Source organism: Megalopta genalis, chromosome 13, assembly GCF_051020955.1.
Source record: "Megalopta genalis isolate 19385.01 chromosome 13, iyMegGena1_principal, whole genome shotgun sequence".
Lineage (NCBI taxonomy): Eukaryota > Metazoa > Arthropoda > Insecta > Hymenoptera > Halictidae > Megalopta > Megalopta genalis.
In genome coordinates this window covers 4,281,444-4,299,787 of record NC_135025.1, presented here as the reverse complement: position 1 = coordinate 4,299,787, position 18,344 = coordinate 4,281,444, and the positions used below count along the sequence as shown (strand labels likewise).

The 18,344-nt window shown below is 37.2% G+C and overlaps 1 protein-coding gene across 4 annotated transcripts in view; it reads right to left on the bottom strand.

The window, feature by feature from the left end:
* The window catches only part of LOC117224177 (opioid-binding protein/cell adhesion molecule homolog), a 305,224-nt gene that overhangs the window by 82,253 nt on the left and 204,627 nt on the right, over nt 1-18,344 (bottom strand). For all 4 annotated transcript variants that reach the window (XM_033476928.2, XM_076525840.1, XM_076525841.1 and 1 more), the window contains exons 4-6: nt 8,498-8,708; nt 6,094-6,205; nt 4,371-4,549 (exon numbers count right to left, since the gene is read on the bottom strand). In XM_033476928.2, the coding sequence (XP_033332819.1) occupies nt 4,371-4,549; nt 6,094-6,205; nt 8,498-8,708 (502 nt within the window). The remainder of the gene's footprint in view (nt 1-4,370; nt 4,550-6,093; nt 6,206-8,497; nt 8,709-18,344) is intronic.

The following is an 18,344-nucleotide window of genomic DNA, read 5'->3' as shown; positions in this document are numbered from 1 at the left end:
CTGATATATTCCAGCTTTTGACAGGTCGAATAACGAGACAGATGCAGACCGGGAACTTATTTTCATCGCTCCCCTCTCTCTCTCCCTCTCTCTCGCTCGATCTCTCGCTCGCTCTCTAGATCTCTCGATCTCTCTCTCGCTCTCTAGATCTCTCGATCTCTCTCTCGCTCTCTAGATCTCTCGATCTCTCGATCTCTCTCTCGCTCTCTAGATCTCTCGATCTCTCGCTCTCTCGCGCTCTCTATCTAGCGCTCTCCTTCTCGCGCTCTCTATCAAGCGCTTTCTCTCTCGCGCGCGCTATCTCTCTTTCGCTATCTCTCTCGCGCGCTCTCTCTCTCTCTCTCTCTCGCTCTCTCTCTCTCTCTCTCTCTCTCTCTCTCTCTCTCTCTACGTATTTTCTTTCTGCTCGCATCAACGAGCGGAAGTGCGTGCAATACTTGGCCACAGGTGTGGGAAACCAAACAACGATACCGCACTGACACAGTGAACTTGTACCTGTGGCACGTAGAAAACTGCCCTGTGGACGATGGATCGTGGAAAGAGAACATTCTCTGCAAAATTTTAATCTTCTGCCGTGATCAGAGGGTTGGCTATATACGGTGTGTCCCCGGTTCAACGGTCCTCGATCGATTTCGCCGATTTAAGTGCACGCTTGGATTTCGATAGAAATGCGACGTGTCAGTGGCTGTCGAAGCGCATTTTTCGAAAGTTCTCGCGATTTCTAGGCGAATAATTCCAACCATAGAAAATTGAGAGCTTCGCGAAATGCAGATTTCTTATGGGATTTGAGAGCCACGTGTTTGTACAGTCTGCGACGAATGCACATGTGGCATTATTATAATATTAATAATATAATATTAACGTATAATATTATATATTATATATCTCACTATATATTCTGTATTATTATATATTATATTATATATTATAGATCACTATATGTTATGTATTATTATATCTTATATTATATATAATATATATCACTATATATTATATTATATATTATGTATTATATATTTGCGAAGCCCTGCTAAATAAATTTTATCGTCGCCATAAAACAGATATATTATGTATTATTATATCTTATATTATATATTATATATTTGTGAAGGCCTGCTAAATTAATTTTATCGTCGCCATAAAGCAGACTGAAAAGTTAATCGACGAAAAGCGATCAAGCTCGCAGAAGAATTCTCTATCGCTATATAAATTATTATTAAAATTAAAATTTCGGAATGCGTCTTTCGACCGCTTACGGTGCAAAATATTGTCAACATTTGCAAGATCGAGAAATTTGAATTCTTTATTACCCGGTTCTTTGTTCGCCAAAAAGTTCGGCGTTGCGAGATATTAATTAATCGATAATTCGACGGCAAACGTGTTAAATTAGGGTGAAACGTATCGAACAAATATTCGACGCTTTAAGCGATCCGTGTGTACGTGCTCGATGAATTTTCTAACGGAGCCAACTATCACAATGAGCGCTGAAAACCCCCGTGCAACCCTCTCTCTCTCTCTCTCGTTTTATAATTTACTTCACGTACCGGTACACGTAGCTACTTTTACTCGAAATACGTGTATCGAATGCCCCGTGTAAGCAAGCAAATTCCAAAGTGCATTTGTTCGTTCTTTTTCGCAACTTCTCCGCTTTCTTCCCAGCCGTGCAAAAATGTGGCGCGCACACTTTCGCGTTACGTTCGCGCCGTTCAGGAATTTATTTAGACGCTACGGTGACAAACTTCTCGCGATCGAATTAGGTGATCTCAACTTATTCAGCCATCGCACTTTGCCATGCTATTCGATCGTGAAACTTTCTTCATCGTGAAACGTATCTAATTCTAGGTAGTTTTACGACGTTTTACGCGGCGATGTTCGAACGTTATTTTCATGGCTATTTTTACGACTATTATTTGTTATAACTGTTACAATTATACTATTATAATAGAAGACGCGATCATCGCATGCGATTCTTGCATAATCGAGCACAGATTAAATAATATTGCAACGTTTTACACGATTTGGTGTGAAGGCGTCGATTTAAAAATACGATTGAATAATTGTAAACGCGATGGAAAGTAATTAACTTCGATCATTTGTATTGTATTTGGTGATGTTAAACGTGCCAGTATGTTTAAAGTGATTAATTTATACTGTAAATTTTGTCGACGATATTGCTATTAATTTGTTAATGCCACAACATCCGCGAATATTTGATGAATGTTATTAAAATGATATTAGTCAATTAAAATGTATAAAATTTCGAGATTTAAGTAATGAACTTTGGAATATTAAATGCTAAATTATACGTACACATATTAAATACTGAAAGCTAATAATATAATGATATAATACGAAATAGAATACAACAATATATTATATATATATATATATATATATATATATATATATATATATATATATATAATAAAAAATGAAATAAAATAAGATATTATATATTTATATATATCATTACATATTATATATTATTATATATTATATATAATATAATAATTTATAGTAATGTACATATAAATAATAATAGTAATTAAATAATAATATGATAAATTTACTACATCGTCATACTTAAATTCTTTCGCTCTCCCCACGCTGTGTCAAATTACACTTACAACTTTTTGTCGCGAATGCATAAAATTTGCAATTTAATAATTGCTCATTAAAACCGTACGAACAACGATTAACTATCACAATTGTAATCCCATCAGTCGGTCCAGTTTCAAAGCAATCGTACGTACGCCTTAAAAAGGGGAAACGATTCCCAAATCTCCTAAAGTGGACTGTTCGCGCGAACAAATATAAAAATAAGCGATTCTTTCGCAGCGGTGGAACGGGTCGCGCGCTCTCGCTGTACGAGAACTGCGCGCGTTTATCCGGCTGCGAATAAAATATGGCGTTGGAGAAGGGCTTAACACGAACAGTTCTCAAGACGACGACGACACAGTGCATTACGGCGGAACGTTTAAATTTTTTTTCCTCCGCGAAAAACTGAAATATTCCCACGCATGCTACGCCGCGCCAGAGAAATAACGAAGCAGCTATTCTCTACGAGCTTTCTCATTTCGGCGGACACGCGGCAACGGCGCACTGTTTATTGCCTCCTACGCAGCGCGCGCGACGCCAGGAGCTGATGACACCGACAACGACGACGACGACGACGACGACGACGACTGCATTCGGCTCCCCTTTTACGACCGCCGCCGTTTAGTTTATCTACACATCGACCTACCACGTTTGTCATTCCCCGGATTTGCGGGGTTCGTAAAGTCTCGCGGAGTTTCGCAGCTTCCTCGTCGAAGCTTTTCCAGCAACACTTTCATTTTTAACGCGACAATTTATGCTTTCTTAATCCTGCCACTGTCTATGCAATTTTTCTATGCGTAAATGGAAAGGGTGTCCTGAAATTATGGAATTTATGGGAAACGATGGGTTCCTGAGATCATTTGGAGAAACTTTTTCCTTAGCGAAAATGTTCTACGAGCCTTCGTTTAGGAGTTATTAACGAAAAACAGTGACCAATCGCAGAGCGAGGGCGGTCAGCGCTCCGTCCTGCGGTCAATGCTACGTGGCGACGGCCGTCTGACGCAGCGACAGTGGTCGCGAGGGCGGAGCGTACGCGATCTCTCATTGGTCAGCGTTTTTCGTTAATAACTCGTAAACGAAGCCGCGGATTGCATTTTCGCTAAGGAAAAAGTTGTTTCAAATGATCTCAGGAACCCCTCATTTCCCGGAAATTCCATAATTTTCGGACATTTTGTGTTACTGTAGCTTCAGTAAGCTGAATTAAGCTTAATTAATTAAGAGAAGTTAATATTGCATCGTTAAGGAACATGTATTTAGATTTTATAAGACACAGTAACTGAGACACGAGAATTTTCTTTCTTGTTGAGCATTGTTAATTAAAAAATGAGAAAAGTTAAACTCTTCTTGCACACAGCAATGCAGTCATTGGCTATTCGCTAACCTAATATATTTATTATTAACGCTATTTGTTAACATGCTCCGCACACGTCGATTTGTAGAAGAAAACAATCACAATTTAGCACAATTAATTTAAAAACGTCGTCGATGCAAAAGAGTTTCTTTAAATTGTATTTAAAATCGAAAATCAGAGAATCCCACGCACTAAAAATCTAAACTAAAAATCTTTTAACATCTTTTCGTTTTTCAAAATGATTATCACATTATGCTCCACGAGAATCGATCAACATTTCCGAACCAATTATAGCGTTGCAAAATCTCTGCACTATAGATCCGCGGACGCGGATATTTCGAAGAAACTTATCTCGCAATCATCGCGACACGCCCAGCGAAATGTTTTCTTCTACAAACTTTTATTATTCTAACTCACCCACCATTGAGTACGTGGACTAGGACACTAGCTGACTCGGCCGAAGACGGGGCACACGTGTAATTTCCAGAATCAGCACGTAACGCTCTGGAGATCAAGAGGCGTGACGTTCGCGTTTGCTTTTCCGTAACCACGCTGATCCCTCCTCTTTGACTGTAATTTATTACGTGATCACCTTTGTACCTGAAAGCGAACACTCTTTGTTAGCACGAACCGTTCGAATTTACTTGTTCACTTAGAATATTTTCTAGGTATTCTTTATTATATCAGATTGTACATTAAATATTTTCACAGTGCTATGCTCATTATGGAAAAAGTATAATATTTTCTGATTAAAAACACGTGACTCGATGTTTCATCGTTTTTATTATGGTCATTCAATTTTCATTAGTAAATATGCAAAATTGGACCATTTAATACGATCTATATACTATACAATCTATTTAATACAATCTGTACCATTTAATATAATCTATTAATACAGTCTGTTCCGTAATTATGTTCACACCTGGAAAGGAGTGATTCTTGAGATCATTTGAAGCAACTTTTTCCTTAGCGAAAATGTTCTAGAAGGCTTCGTTCACGAGTTATTAACGAAAAACAGTGACCAATGAGAGGCGAGAGCTTGCCTAGCGCTAGACGGCCGAGCCAATCAGCGGAACTGGCCTTCGACCGCTCGTTAGCTCGGCCGCCACGCGCCAACAGAGCTGACCTCTCATTGGCCAGTGTTTTTCGTTGATAACTCGTAAACGAAGCCTCGTAGAACATTTTCGCTAAGGAAAAAGTTTCTTCAAATGATCTCAGAAATCACGTCTTTCCTTTCTTTTACTAATATTATGTTAACAATTTACAAGCCGCCCGGTTTCGTGAGTAACCCCCACGAGGATGTTATTTACATTAAAAATTACAAATAAATACAAATTGTATTATAAATAAATTATAGTTTGCAAATCAGCAATCGATTGCCAGGCACAAACAGCTTCACAAATATTTCAATGTTAAATACTGAAATAGAGTTTGCAAAATTACTCGAATAATAATGCGAATAATTTTACAACTGTTTAAAAAAAAAAGAACAGCCTTCACATTCCATCAATTTGATTCGAATCGATTATTCTCCGTACGAATTCCTGTACGAATAAATTCTCGCTCGCACGAAATCTTATTATCTCGGATAGATCTCAATTCCATCGGATATTTATTCTACAGCGTCGCATAAAATTCGATTCGTTAGCGTTCGCCTCTCGCGAACCGTCGTCCGAGCAAAATCTCCGCGAACTCAGATTTTCCGTCCGATTTACGGCGAGAAAGGGCGAAAACGAGGCATACTGTATAAACGATCGTAGTTCCTTCGCGGCGATATCCCGACCGGTTTTAATCACCTTTAACCCCGCGGAACCCCCCTCCCCGCCCCGACGAAATTACCAACTATTTGCAGTTTGATCATCGAGGCGTTCAATTAGCGCGCCTGGGCCCCGGCACAGAGAGAAAGAAAAGCAATTCCGATTTTCCGTTCGCCTATCAGCATCGTGTTACGCGCTCACTTCGGCCTGTAATCGAGACCTATGGAGAACCGTCTCGATGATTCATGGAGAACTTCATTGGCAAAGTTCGGCCGTGTCGCGCCCTGTAAGCGCGCGCGGGCGCGCGAGCAAGCGAGCGAGCGAGCGAATTCGGCATTTATGTCTGAACGTAAATTGAATTCGGGAAAGTCCAATTAAACTTACCAGTAAATGAAGGACGGCGGCTCAGGTGTCTGCAGTACGACGCAGGTTAGATTGATGTCGCTTCCGCTTTTGATGTACAGCTCTGAATTGCCGTTGATCTTTGCCTTCGACACTGCAACCATAATGGACCACGGCGTTAGATCAATACATTTCCCGAATGAATGCAGATGCTACGGATTGCCCGCGCGCGCGCGCGGCCCCCGGTCGCCCGTAATGCTATATAATGAGTTAATAAATCTAATGAGTCGCCGACTGTGAAACGAATCGATGGTCTCTCGGTCGGCGGACAGCTCACAAAGAAGCCCCGGCCCCGATAATGGAACCGGCATCGATAGCGTCGGGCACACGCAAGATGATCGGTGGAAACGCGCTGGTCTCGCGCGTTTATCACCGGATTATACGGGTTTTTGTATCGACGACGCGGGGGGAAAATTGGTGGATCGAATATAGAACGGTGATTAGATTGTTTAACGAATTTAGAAACATTGTTGCATTATTTTCCGACTCCGTCGAGTTATTGACACTGAAAGCACCGAGTTCTAAATGCGATTTATTTGTATTGTTTTATAGCAATGTCCAAGCTGGATTTATTTAGACTTACTATGATTTATATTATAATGATAAATAATAGTAAATATAGAAAATTGTAATAATAGAATTATTGTGACTATAAAGAGAAATTGTTATAATAGAATTATTGTGATAATAAAGAGAAATTGTTATAATAAAATTATTATGATAATAAAGAGAAATCATTATGATAAAATTATTATGATAATAAAGAGAAACCATTATGATAAAATTATTATGATAGTAAAGAGAAATTATTATAATAAAATTATTGTGATAATAAGGAGAAATTATTATAATAAAATTATTATGTTAATAAAGAGAAATCATTATGATAAAATTATTATGATAATAAAGAGAAATCATTATGATAAAATTATTATGATAGTAAAGAGAAATTATTATAATAAAATTATTGTGATAATAAGGAGAAATTATTATAATAAAATTATATTATGATAATAAAGAGAAATCATTATGATAAAATTATTATGATAATAAAGAGAAATCATTATGATAAAATTATTATGATAGTAAAGAGAAATTATTATAATAAAATTATTATGACAATAAAGAGAGATTATTATAATAATAAAAGAAATTGTAATATATGTATTATAATACATTTCTCCTGGAAATACTTGTATAATATATCAAGAACTCTGCAAAAGAAATAGTCAGAGCCATTTTGACTGGTTTGCTAGTTCCAGTGTTAAAAAACGACACAAATATCTGTTGCAGCTCCTCTATCTTACAATTAATCAAGAATTAATTGCATACAGCTGTCATTTTCCAAAAAGAAGTCTGCAACCCCTTCATTAGAATTTCAGGATCTAGAAGGATCAATGAAATAATTAATTTCATCAATCTGAATTGTGTAATGTCTGGGTCCAATGGAACAAATTTCGTTTCGAATAATACAATACAAAGAATTCTCTAGAAAATCGTCTTTATATCAATGATTCTAAGAAATACGTGACTTGCTTCGATTGATTCGAATGCGCTTAAATCAATCATAAATGCTGGAAATATTGGACTTTTGTCCCCTTTTTGCGCGACGGTTTAGTGGCTAACCAACCGTTCGATTTAATGGTTATTAAAAATTCAGCTTAACTGCACGCGTCGGTGACGCCGGGGAATGAAGTTTCAAAAGCGAACGATACAAAAATACACCGCAATCGCACAATACGGAATTCGATATTTAAAGAACGATATAAATTTGTCATAGCCGCGCATAAAATGGAATATAACTCTTTTCAAAATTCCACCGAATAGGATGATTTTTTCAGAGATGTTATAAAATATATAAAATCGAATATTATTTTTATGTACTTATTATTCTATCAAAAAATTAAATAACATTAATCTATTTTAATAGATTAACGATTAATAATAATATAATCAATCTATTACAGCCTTTTGCAATCTTAAACAGGGAGCATGCATCGAATGAATCGTTACCTAGGAAATCCATAATTATTATTTAATTAAAATATAACTAAAAATCAATTAAACAGCATTAATACATTTTAATAGATTAACGATTAATAATAATATCATTAATCTGTTACAGTCTTTTGTAATCTTAAACAAAGAGCATACATTTAATCAATATTCACCTATGAAATCCACGATTATTATTTAATTAAAAATTAATTGAATAACGTTAATCTATTTTAATAGATTAACGATTAATAATAATATCATTAATCTATTATTCTTCTCCAACTTATTGTTGTCATTAATGCATAAAACCTGTGGTCAATCAGATTGATTAGATAAGAATAATAATAATGTTAAAGTCTATAAAGTTAATTTTTCTGCGTTTACTGACCTACGACGCTCAAGTTAAAAGCCTGGCTAATTTTCGGTTCGGTTGAAACTTGACACTCATAGATTCCGCTATCCCGGACCTGCGGCGAAGTAATCTTCAAGGTCCATTCGTCAGTTCCATCGCTGTGCAACGACGTGAAACGCTGGTCATTTGTGTACGTTAGGATTCCTACGGTGAGGATGTGCAAGTCTCGTTGCCTGATCCATGAGACCTGCGAACAAATCAGATGGCTCTCTTCAACGTGATTCGATCGATAAAAAAAACCGACCGACGCCGGCCAAAGAGAAGAAAAGAGAATCCGCCGTTCTAATATAATAGAAAATGGTATAATAATAAAATAGGAAATAATATGACAATATAATAGAAAATGATATAATAATAAAATAGCAAATAATATGACAATATAATAGCAAATGATATAATAATAAAATAGCAAATAATATGACAATATAACAGAAAATGATATAATAATAAAATAGCAAATAATATGACAATATAATAGAAAATGATATAATAATAAAATAGCAAATAATATATAACATAATATAAAATAATATAATAATCACATAGGAAATAATACAACAACACAATAGAAAACACTATAATAATAAAATAGCAAATAATACGACAACATAATAGAAAATATTATAACAATAAAATAGCAAATAATATATAACAACACAATAGAAAATAATATAATAATAAAATAGCAAATAATATGACAATATAATAGAAAATGATATAATAATAAAATAGCAAATAATATGACAATATAATAGAAAATATTACAATAATAAAATAGCAAATAATATATAACATAACATAAAATAATATAATAATCACATAGGAAATAATACAACAACACAATAGAAAATACTATAATAATAAAATAGCAAATAATACGACAACATAATAGAAAATATTATAACAATAAAATAGCAAATAATATATAACAACACAATAGAAAATAATATAATAATAAAATAGCAAATAATATAACAATATAATAGAAAATGTTACGATAGAAATATTATGTATAAGACAGCGCTGAAATCAAATTGCAATTGCTCGATCACCGACTTCGTTTCGCGTCGCGACGCGTCGAATATTCAGCGAATCGCGCGTACTGATTTAGCACAAATCGCGTTACACCGGCATTCGTCGAAATTAAAATTTCGGCGGAAACTATAACGTCATCGTACAATGAAACGCTGTTACGTGTTCGACATGGAAACGCTGTCATCGATACTTTTCATTAAATTTACGAGCTTCGCTTTATTTCTACGCGATAATCAGAGGGATTATTATGTTAAAATAATCGAATATACGGGCGTTTGCGAATTAAAACGTAAAATTAGGCGAAAAGTTGATCGAATAGAGTTTAAACCGCGTTTCACAGCGTGCAGAAAGTTAACTGCCAATTTGAGTGAATATAAATTGTTCATTTCATTTCCGCGGCGGTGCCGAATTAAATTTGAATTCGAGAATAGCAAATTTAATGTACACGGTGTTCCGCGTTGACTGTCGCCACACGAATTTTTCCGAGCAGTTTCGACGTATGTGTAACATATAGTGCTAAAATAGTAAAATAAAAAATAGTATAACAATGCACTAGAAAATAATGTAATAATAAAATAGGAAATAATATAACAGTATAATATAAAATAATATGATAATCACATAGGAGATAATATAATAATATAATAGAAAATAATAGAAAAATAATATAATATAATAATAAAATAGCAAATAATATGACAATATAATAGAAAATACTATAATAATAAAATAGCAAATAATATGACAATATAATAGAAAATATTATGATAATAAAATAGGAAATAATATAATAATATAATAGAAAAATAGTATAATAGAAAATAATAGAAAAATAATATAATATAATAATAAAATAGGAAATAATATGACAATATAATAGAAAATAATATAATAATAAAATACCAAATAATATAACAATACAATAGAAAATGTTACGATAGAAATATTATGTATAAGACAGGGCTAAAATCAAATTGCAATTAACAGTGAATTGCAATGTCCAGGGACGATTCAATTGGACAATTCATCCTCGCGTTAACGTTGAAAGTAATTATAGCTGTAGTACGCGACGCAGATCGAGATTCGATTAATACCGAAAGCAATTCGTTTCGTCAATCCGTCGAATTAAAACAGCCGGAAAGTCGATACGGGGCATTGTGGAATGAAAAAACAGAATGGACGAAAAATGTAATGAGCCGGGCGATGATGTTGGGGGTGCGAGGGAGGGAGGCGTGCACGAGCTAAATACGAACGAGAATAAATCCTTATAAAACTTGACGGCGTTATGCTCGAATAATTTTATTTATATATATATTATTATATATACTATATATATTACTATATATTATTACATATTATATTATTATTATATTATTATATATATTACTATATATAAAATTTATATATATTTATTTATTTATATATATATATATATATATTAAAAAAGAAGAAAGAATTCAGTATTTATTGGATAAAGCGTCCGCGTAACAGTGATAAAATTTATGGTTCCACGGTTTGGTAGAATTCAACGTGGAATTATCGAGAAAATCTACCCTCGCGTTTTGTCCGCCGAATTTCGCATTACACGTCGTATCACGGGAAAATCGTATTTCCTGCGGCAGAAAAGAAGAAGGGCGGTGCGAAGGGGCAGCGGTGCGAGCGGGCAGGAGGGAAAAAAAACTTTCGACAAAGCCCTCGACGTGAAAACATTTAACTGATCCGCAATAATCTTCGCTCGCCGCCGCCGCCGCTGACCGCTATCGAACTCAATTATCCAGGCACCGAATGTTGAGCCTGTAATTTTTCGCCGCAAAAAACTTCACGGTTCAATTTAACTTTCGGTCAGATATAATTAGAACAGGGCCACGCGGGAACCTTGGGAAACGGATGGGCTTATCGGCGGAACGTTTATTCTCCGCGGCGAACGACGCCGCGAACAGGAGAATCGATGGCGCGGAACGTCTTCGCGCGGCAAATTAATTGTAGCAAGAAGTTTTCGTTTACTAAGTATCAATTAAGGACACTGTACCGGATATCGGCTTGTCCCTTGTATAGCGACCGGTTTCAATTTCGCGATCGGCTGATTCCGACGGGAAATACGGTAATTTCGCGGAGAGATGTACGGCGCTCGGAATTGAAACCGGCGGATACGAGAATACCGTGTCGCGATCTTTCGGGCCTCGCGGCTCGATTTTACGGAAAATCGGGACGCGGTCGGTGAAAAAAGGCGGCGATCAGCATTGCCGACGTACGTTAATATGAATAGATAGGCGATGCTGGAATAAAAACGACGACGCGACTTCTTTATTTCTAATTTTCGAAGGCAACTCGGAATTTGGCATTTCCGGGAGAAATTACTGTACACACATTGCTGTACATAGGCTTGAAATTCAGTCGTAGCATTCAGTCATGGCGTAGCATCGACAATAGCAAGAAATTACGTAGAACTAGCGCAGTGAAATTCACGGCAACCCTACATTTGGCATTTCCGGGAGAAATTACTGTACACACGTTACTGTACATAGGCTTGAAATTCAGTCGTAGCATTCAGCCATGGCGTAGCATCGACAATAGCAAGAAATTACGTAGAACTAGCGCAGTGAAATTCACGGCAACCCGAAATTTGGCATTTCTGGGAGAAATTACTGTATTTTGGAAATATAATACCCGAGGCCCTTCCAATAAATAATATAATAATAATAATTATTATTATTGTTACTACTATTATACCGTTATTACCATCGCAATCGTTTCGAGCTACGAAAATACCCGCGGCTCACGCGTTAGTTCATTTTAATGAAACGTCGCGAGCGTGCAGTCAACAGAAGGCACCTCGTGCATCCTCGTGAACCAGTTGGCGCGAAGCTTGAACGGGAGTTGTGCAATGCAAACAGTAGTTATCAGAAAAAGTTCCGGGCCATAAAGAAACGCACGCGAGTGGTCTTTAAAACGAGCGAGTGTTGTTTTTTTCTCAGGTCCGTGCTGTTCTTCGGGGCATAAAAATGAACCCTGTTCACCGTAACCGTAATTTCATCATCGCGCCGTTCACCGGCGAAGATTCTAACGTCTCTCGTTTCTCTCTCTTTTTTCTTATTTTACGTTACAATTAACCGTCGGTGCCGTGAACTTCTTCTTGTCGAGAAGTTCCGACGTTAACTCGAGAATCCGTCAGCAATTATTCAACGCTCGACGAGGAAACGAAGCGTAAAAAACACCATACCGATTGAATTTTAATACGTTAATTGACCGCGCGGCAGAATTTCGTTTCGCGTCCATTAGCGAGAGAAATTCGCGTGTTTCGGTAACAACAATGGAGTCCTTGTTCTTTCCGTGGAATGTCCCTCGGAAACGCGTTCCGCATCGAAACACGTTCGCGCGAAGAAATTCATTGTTCTGCGAAAAGAGCTTAAACCGTTCGTCGTTCCGTGAATTTGCATTAACAATGCGCGGGGTCTCGCGAGGGCGGAACCTATAAAAATTACGAGAAAAATGTACGAGCGAGGCGGTATCCTAACCGGTGTCTCGCGCACGGTCGTCTCAAATGTAAAGCACGCGTTTCGAATCAGCGTATTAAACTCGAATAAAGGTCCAATATCGGTGACGGCTGGGCCGTCGCGGCCGCGTTTCTTTCGCCCGCCCTCTCTTCGTAGTAAAATGTCTCTCTCTCCATCAATCCTGCACGTACTACACAATAGGCGATCACGTGAAACCTCGATTAATTTACATAGAGACGGTGCATCGTTATGCTTTATTTATATCTCGGTGATAGCGTGTTTTGTGCGAGGAGATAAGTTCGACGGTAGTTGTTCCGTTCGTTCTCGAACAAGGACGGTGCAGTGAATAATTGTAGCATTTCATTTTCATTGACAATCTTATCGATTTTTGTGTTGTATTTGGCATCAATATTTTCAGTGTTCGTTGTGCACGATATATTTCACTTAGAATATGGCCCTTGAGTGCATTTTATATAGACAGGGTTTTACAGAAATGTTAACAACTGGAAACGGGTGATTCCTGAGGTGATTTGAAGCAACTTTTTCCTTTGCGAAAATGTTCTACGAGGCTTCGTTTACGAATTATTAGCGAAAAACAGTGACCAATGAGAGATCGTGTATGGCCAATGCTCCGCCCTCGCGGCCAATGCCGCGTCGCGCTGACCATCTGTCGCAGCAGCAGTGACCGCGAGGGCGGAGTACCGATCGCCCTCGCTCTCCGATTGGTCTATGTTTTTCGCTAATAACTCGTAAACGGAGCCTCGTAGAACATTTTCGCTAAGGAAAAAGTTGCTTGAAATTATCTTAGGTACCTTCCATTACCGGATGTTAACATAATTATAGAACATAATTACATTTTTAACAGTTATTCAAGCTCAGTTTATTAAAATTAATTTTAAACGTTTTATAACAATTTTAAATAGTGCGTCAGAGCCACCAGTCGAGTGCAATGGGTTAATTGCTTTCCGAATTATGTTAATTAATATTCAACAGGCGGGTTGATTTAATCGATACAATTTATTTCATGATAAATTGATACTTCTTAATCGGATAAACGTTAATATTAAGATTGTTCTAAATAAAGCAACTATTCCTTCAAATTTATTTGCATAAGTTGTAAAATTGTGTAAGCAAGAAATTGTGTAAGAAAATAAGTATCATTCAGATTCGATACGTTCAGCTGTAATTATTGGATTTGCTAAAATAAAATGATTAGGGTCCGATGAAAGGGTCCGTATTCTATAATGATGATAACAAGAAGTTGCCGTGTCTCCTTTGTTAGCTGATATCACCGCCCCCGAAACGTGAAAATAGTTGCGAATTTCTCGCAGTATCATACCTTGTTTTAGTCTCTATAACAAGACAAATTTGACTATATAGAACAGAGCATGATGTACGGTGACTTTGAAACATAAACTTTGCATAAGTTTGACGAGTAAACTTCTGGTTTATAGAAGTTTCGGTAAATTAACGGAGAATGAAGGCGTGTGTGCAGGCTGGGTCCTGGCTTATTAATCAGCTAATTATATTCTGTTCATATTTCCAACCGTGAAATTGTCGCGAACAATACGTTGACTCTGCTCGAAAACGGACTGAACAAAAAACGCCTATAAAGCGTGATTTCTCTTTTTAAAAGGAAAATCAAATGATTAATTTTCGTATATAAATTTCGTGAAAACAGTGGACTCGTATAAAAATCAATGAACATTGAACCATGAAGATACTGACACTAAGTTTTTACTTGCGTCAAGGGGTTATTAACACTAGATTTACGGAGCACAAAAGAAATCTGTTTTATATTAGTTTATAAAAGTAACAATCAGGCATTTATTCGGATCTTGAACAAGCGTTGTTGTAACATTTTCCGTAAATAATATATAAATTGAATAAACAGGACACAAAATAAATGTGCCTTTACGATATGACTAATCGTAGATTAAAGAATTAGTGACCCGCCATTTTGACGGGGTCCATGAATCTAGCGTCAACGCCGTAAAACAGGCATACTTTTCGTTCGATTTAACGACCTCGCGATTTAGTTTTCAAGGATATGTTACATACTTTTAAGAAATTACCATTGAGTGATTGATCTCGTGAAATTTTCATAGAACTCAGGCAATGAAATTTCCATGGAAAGGCGTGTCTCTCTCTCTCTCTCTCTCTCTCTCTCTCTCTGAATTCTTTTAACAAGAACTCGGTCGAATGAATCTAAAACGGTTCTTCCGGTACGACCCACGCAATTTTCTAGTTTTACTTTAAGCATCCACCGGTGAATACATATTAATGGGTTCATCTCGTATAATTAATGTGCTCAGACCGTTCAGCCATATATAGGTCAGAACGGTTCTGACTCGGAGATCTATGCATCACGCGCGTTTCAATGCAACGAATAATACCCGCATGAATAATCAAATAAGTCTGTTAGCACAAGAGGGCGGGTACGCAAAATGCGTCTATTATAATAAAGTGGTGATCGTTTTAAAGCACCGGACGAACAGCTTCGAAACTTTTGATATTTTTTTAAATCTTAAACGCGAAATTGCTTTTCATTGTCTGTGCACGTGCACCAGCTTCTAGCACAAGGGTTAAATTTGACGATTATAGTTGTTTATTTATTTATTCTGTACTGCTTAATAATATTTATTTATTTATTCTATACTGCTATAACTTATTCGTAATTTATTGCGAATGTTATATTATTTATTCTATACTGCTATAACTTATTCGTAATTCATTGCGAATATTATATTATTTATTCTATACTGCTATAACTTATTCGTGATCTATTGCAAATTATTATTTACTATTTATTTATTTACTCTATACTGCTATAACTTATTCGTGATCTACTGCAAATTATTATTTACTATTCATTTATTTACTCTATACTGCTATAGCTTATTCGTAATTCATCGTAAATTATTATTCACAATATCATCATTTAAGTTATTTACGATGCATTTTTGTGGTCAATCCGAGCGCCCAATTAGGAAGAAATTACTGCACCGATGTCCATTTGGAATCTCATTTTCCCTCGATTTCGATATCCGCGGCGCACCGAATTAAACCAGCGCGATGTAACGAAAGCGGTCCAACAAAATGAAACCGCGAAAATCCATAAAAAAGTCTTCGCCGTTTAAACGGTCAACATCCCGTGAATTAGGGCTCGCCGGCTGAATAATGCATTTATACGTATAATGAATGGGAAAGTAAACGAACGAACCTTTGAAGCTCCGTGTGCGTGTGCGTGTGCGTGTGTGTGTGTGTGTGTGTGTTCGTGTTTTCTTTTTTTTTCTTTTCATTTCAATGCCGCTCGAAACAACGAATGGCATGAAGCTGTCGCACGCAACGACAATGCACCGAGTGTTGCCACATTGATTTTACACCGCGAATATAAACGCCTGGGCCGGCGCAGATAGAGAGAAAGAGCGAGAGAGAGAGAGCGAGAGTGAGAGAGCGAGAGAGAGAGAGAGAGAGAGAGAGAGAGAGAGAGAAAGCCGCCGGTGCACGCGGCCAACGCTGGCCGAAGCGGGTACGAGGTGGAGAGAAATTTGATTTATCGTCGATTACGATCGGTGATTGGATTCCAACGGGTTCCTGTGTGTCGCGCGGTGATGCATGACTAACGCCGATAACGAGTAATGTCACTATTCGACGGCCGGCCGTACTTATTCCGAAAAATACGCGCCCCGTTAAGATTCCGCCGATCGACGGGACCACAGTGATGTCTCCCATACTGACGCTCGGATTGTCCACTAAAATGGATAATTCGGGAAGTGGAGATACGATTATTCGAGCCTCGTTTTTCTAATTGTGGACAATTTATAACTATAAAAATAAACCGCAAGGCTCGAACAATCGTATCTCCTCTTCCGAAATTGTCCATTTTTGTGGCCAGTCTGGGCGTCAATTAGAGAGACATTGCTGTAATAACAATTCGTGGCTCCCTTTTTGCATTCGATAACAGCCATCGCTCTCATTGGCGTAGAAATGCAACTATTTTTGCTTCGCCCCGGTAGACGAACAATTCGCATCGGCACGATTTTTCTGAAAAATAACAAGCCCAAATTGAACAGAAACGTCCACGACGGAGAAGGTAGAACGATTTAGAAATGTTTTTCCTCGCGCGGAAAATTGAAACTCCGCTTTCATCGCCGACAGAGCGAATTCTGAGAATAATAATGTCGGCACGCGTTGTATACAGTTTTAATCCGATTTTTGGAGAACGTAATTTAGGGAACAGGAATTTGTGTTCCGACAGGACAATGCAGCGGCGGTCCACGTTACCGAACATTCTCGCGAATGGTTTAAGTCACGGGACGTATCCCGGAATGTACCTTAGGGAATGGAATGGCCCGCGTGCAGTCCCGATATGAACTCCATGGAAAATTTATGGGGCATAATGGCCGGAATTATATATGCCAATGGTGGTCGATTTCAAGTAATCGATGATTTCGAAGAACAAATCGAACGGAAGAAATTCAAATTAGAAAGGAACAGAGAGAGAAATTCCTAACGTGACAATTAATAAATAATAATCAACAATAACGATAATAATAATAATAATAGTAATAATAATTAATCCCAATAATTAATCATTGAAACTGCTTCGATGTACAGTAATAATAGACAACATTTGCTTCAAGTTTTCATCGTTTCTCGAGGATTCGTTCGAGCAAGAGATCGTTAAATTATTAATGGTGTAAATTTCTCGTGGAATTGTTCGGAGATCGGAATTGAAACCGGTAGATATGACAATGCTCAGTCGCGATTTTTTTAACCTCGCGTTATTATTCAGAGATAATTGACGCCCAGATTGACCACAAAAATGGACAATATGGGAAGAGGAGAAACGATTATTCGAGCCTCGCGGTTTATTTTTATAGTTATAAATTGTCTACAATTATAAAAACGAGGCTCGAATAATCGTATCTCGTCGTCCCAAATTATCCAATTTAGCGTAAAATCTGAGCGTCGGTAAGGGAGACATTACTGTAAGTACAAATCAATCATAAATGCCGGTAAAAAAGAATGAAAAACCAGTCGTTTCGACCGGTTTGCCATTTCCGGTGTTAAACAACGCAATTTATAACCTATTCCGTGCCTCTACCCTTCCGAGAAACACCAACGAAGTTATCGCAACGAATAATAACAATGTCAAGGGAAAACGTCGCGAGATAAGACAGGGCTACGCGAACGCAGCCATAATCTCCGAACAGGGAGGAGAGGCTTCATTTTCGTTTGAAATTCTCAGCGAGAGGATCCTCTTCTGAAAAAAGAGCCGGGCCGCTTAA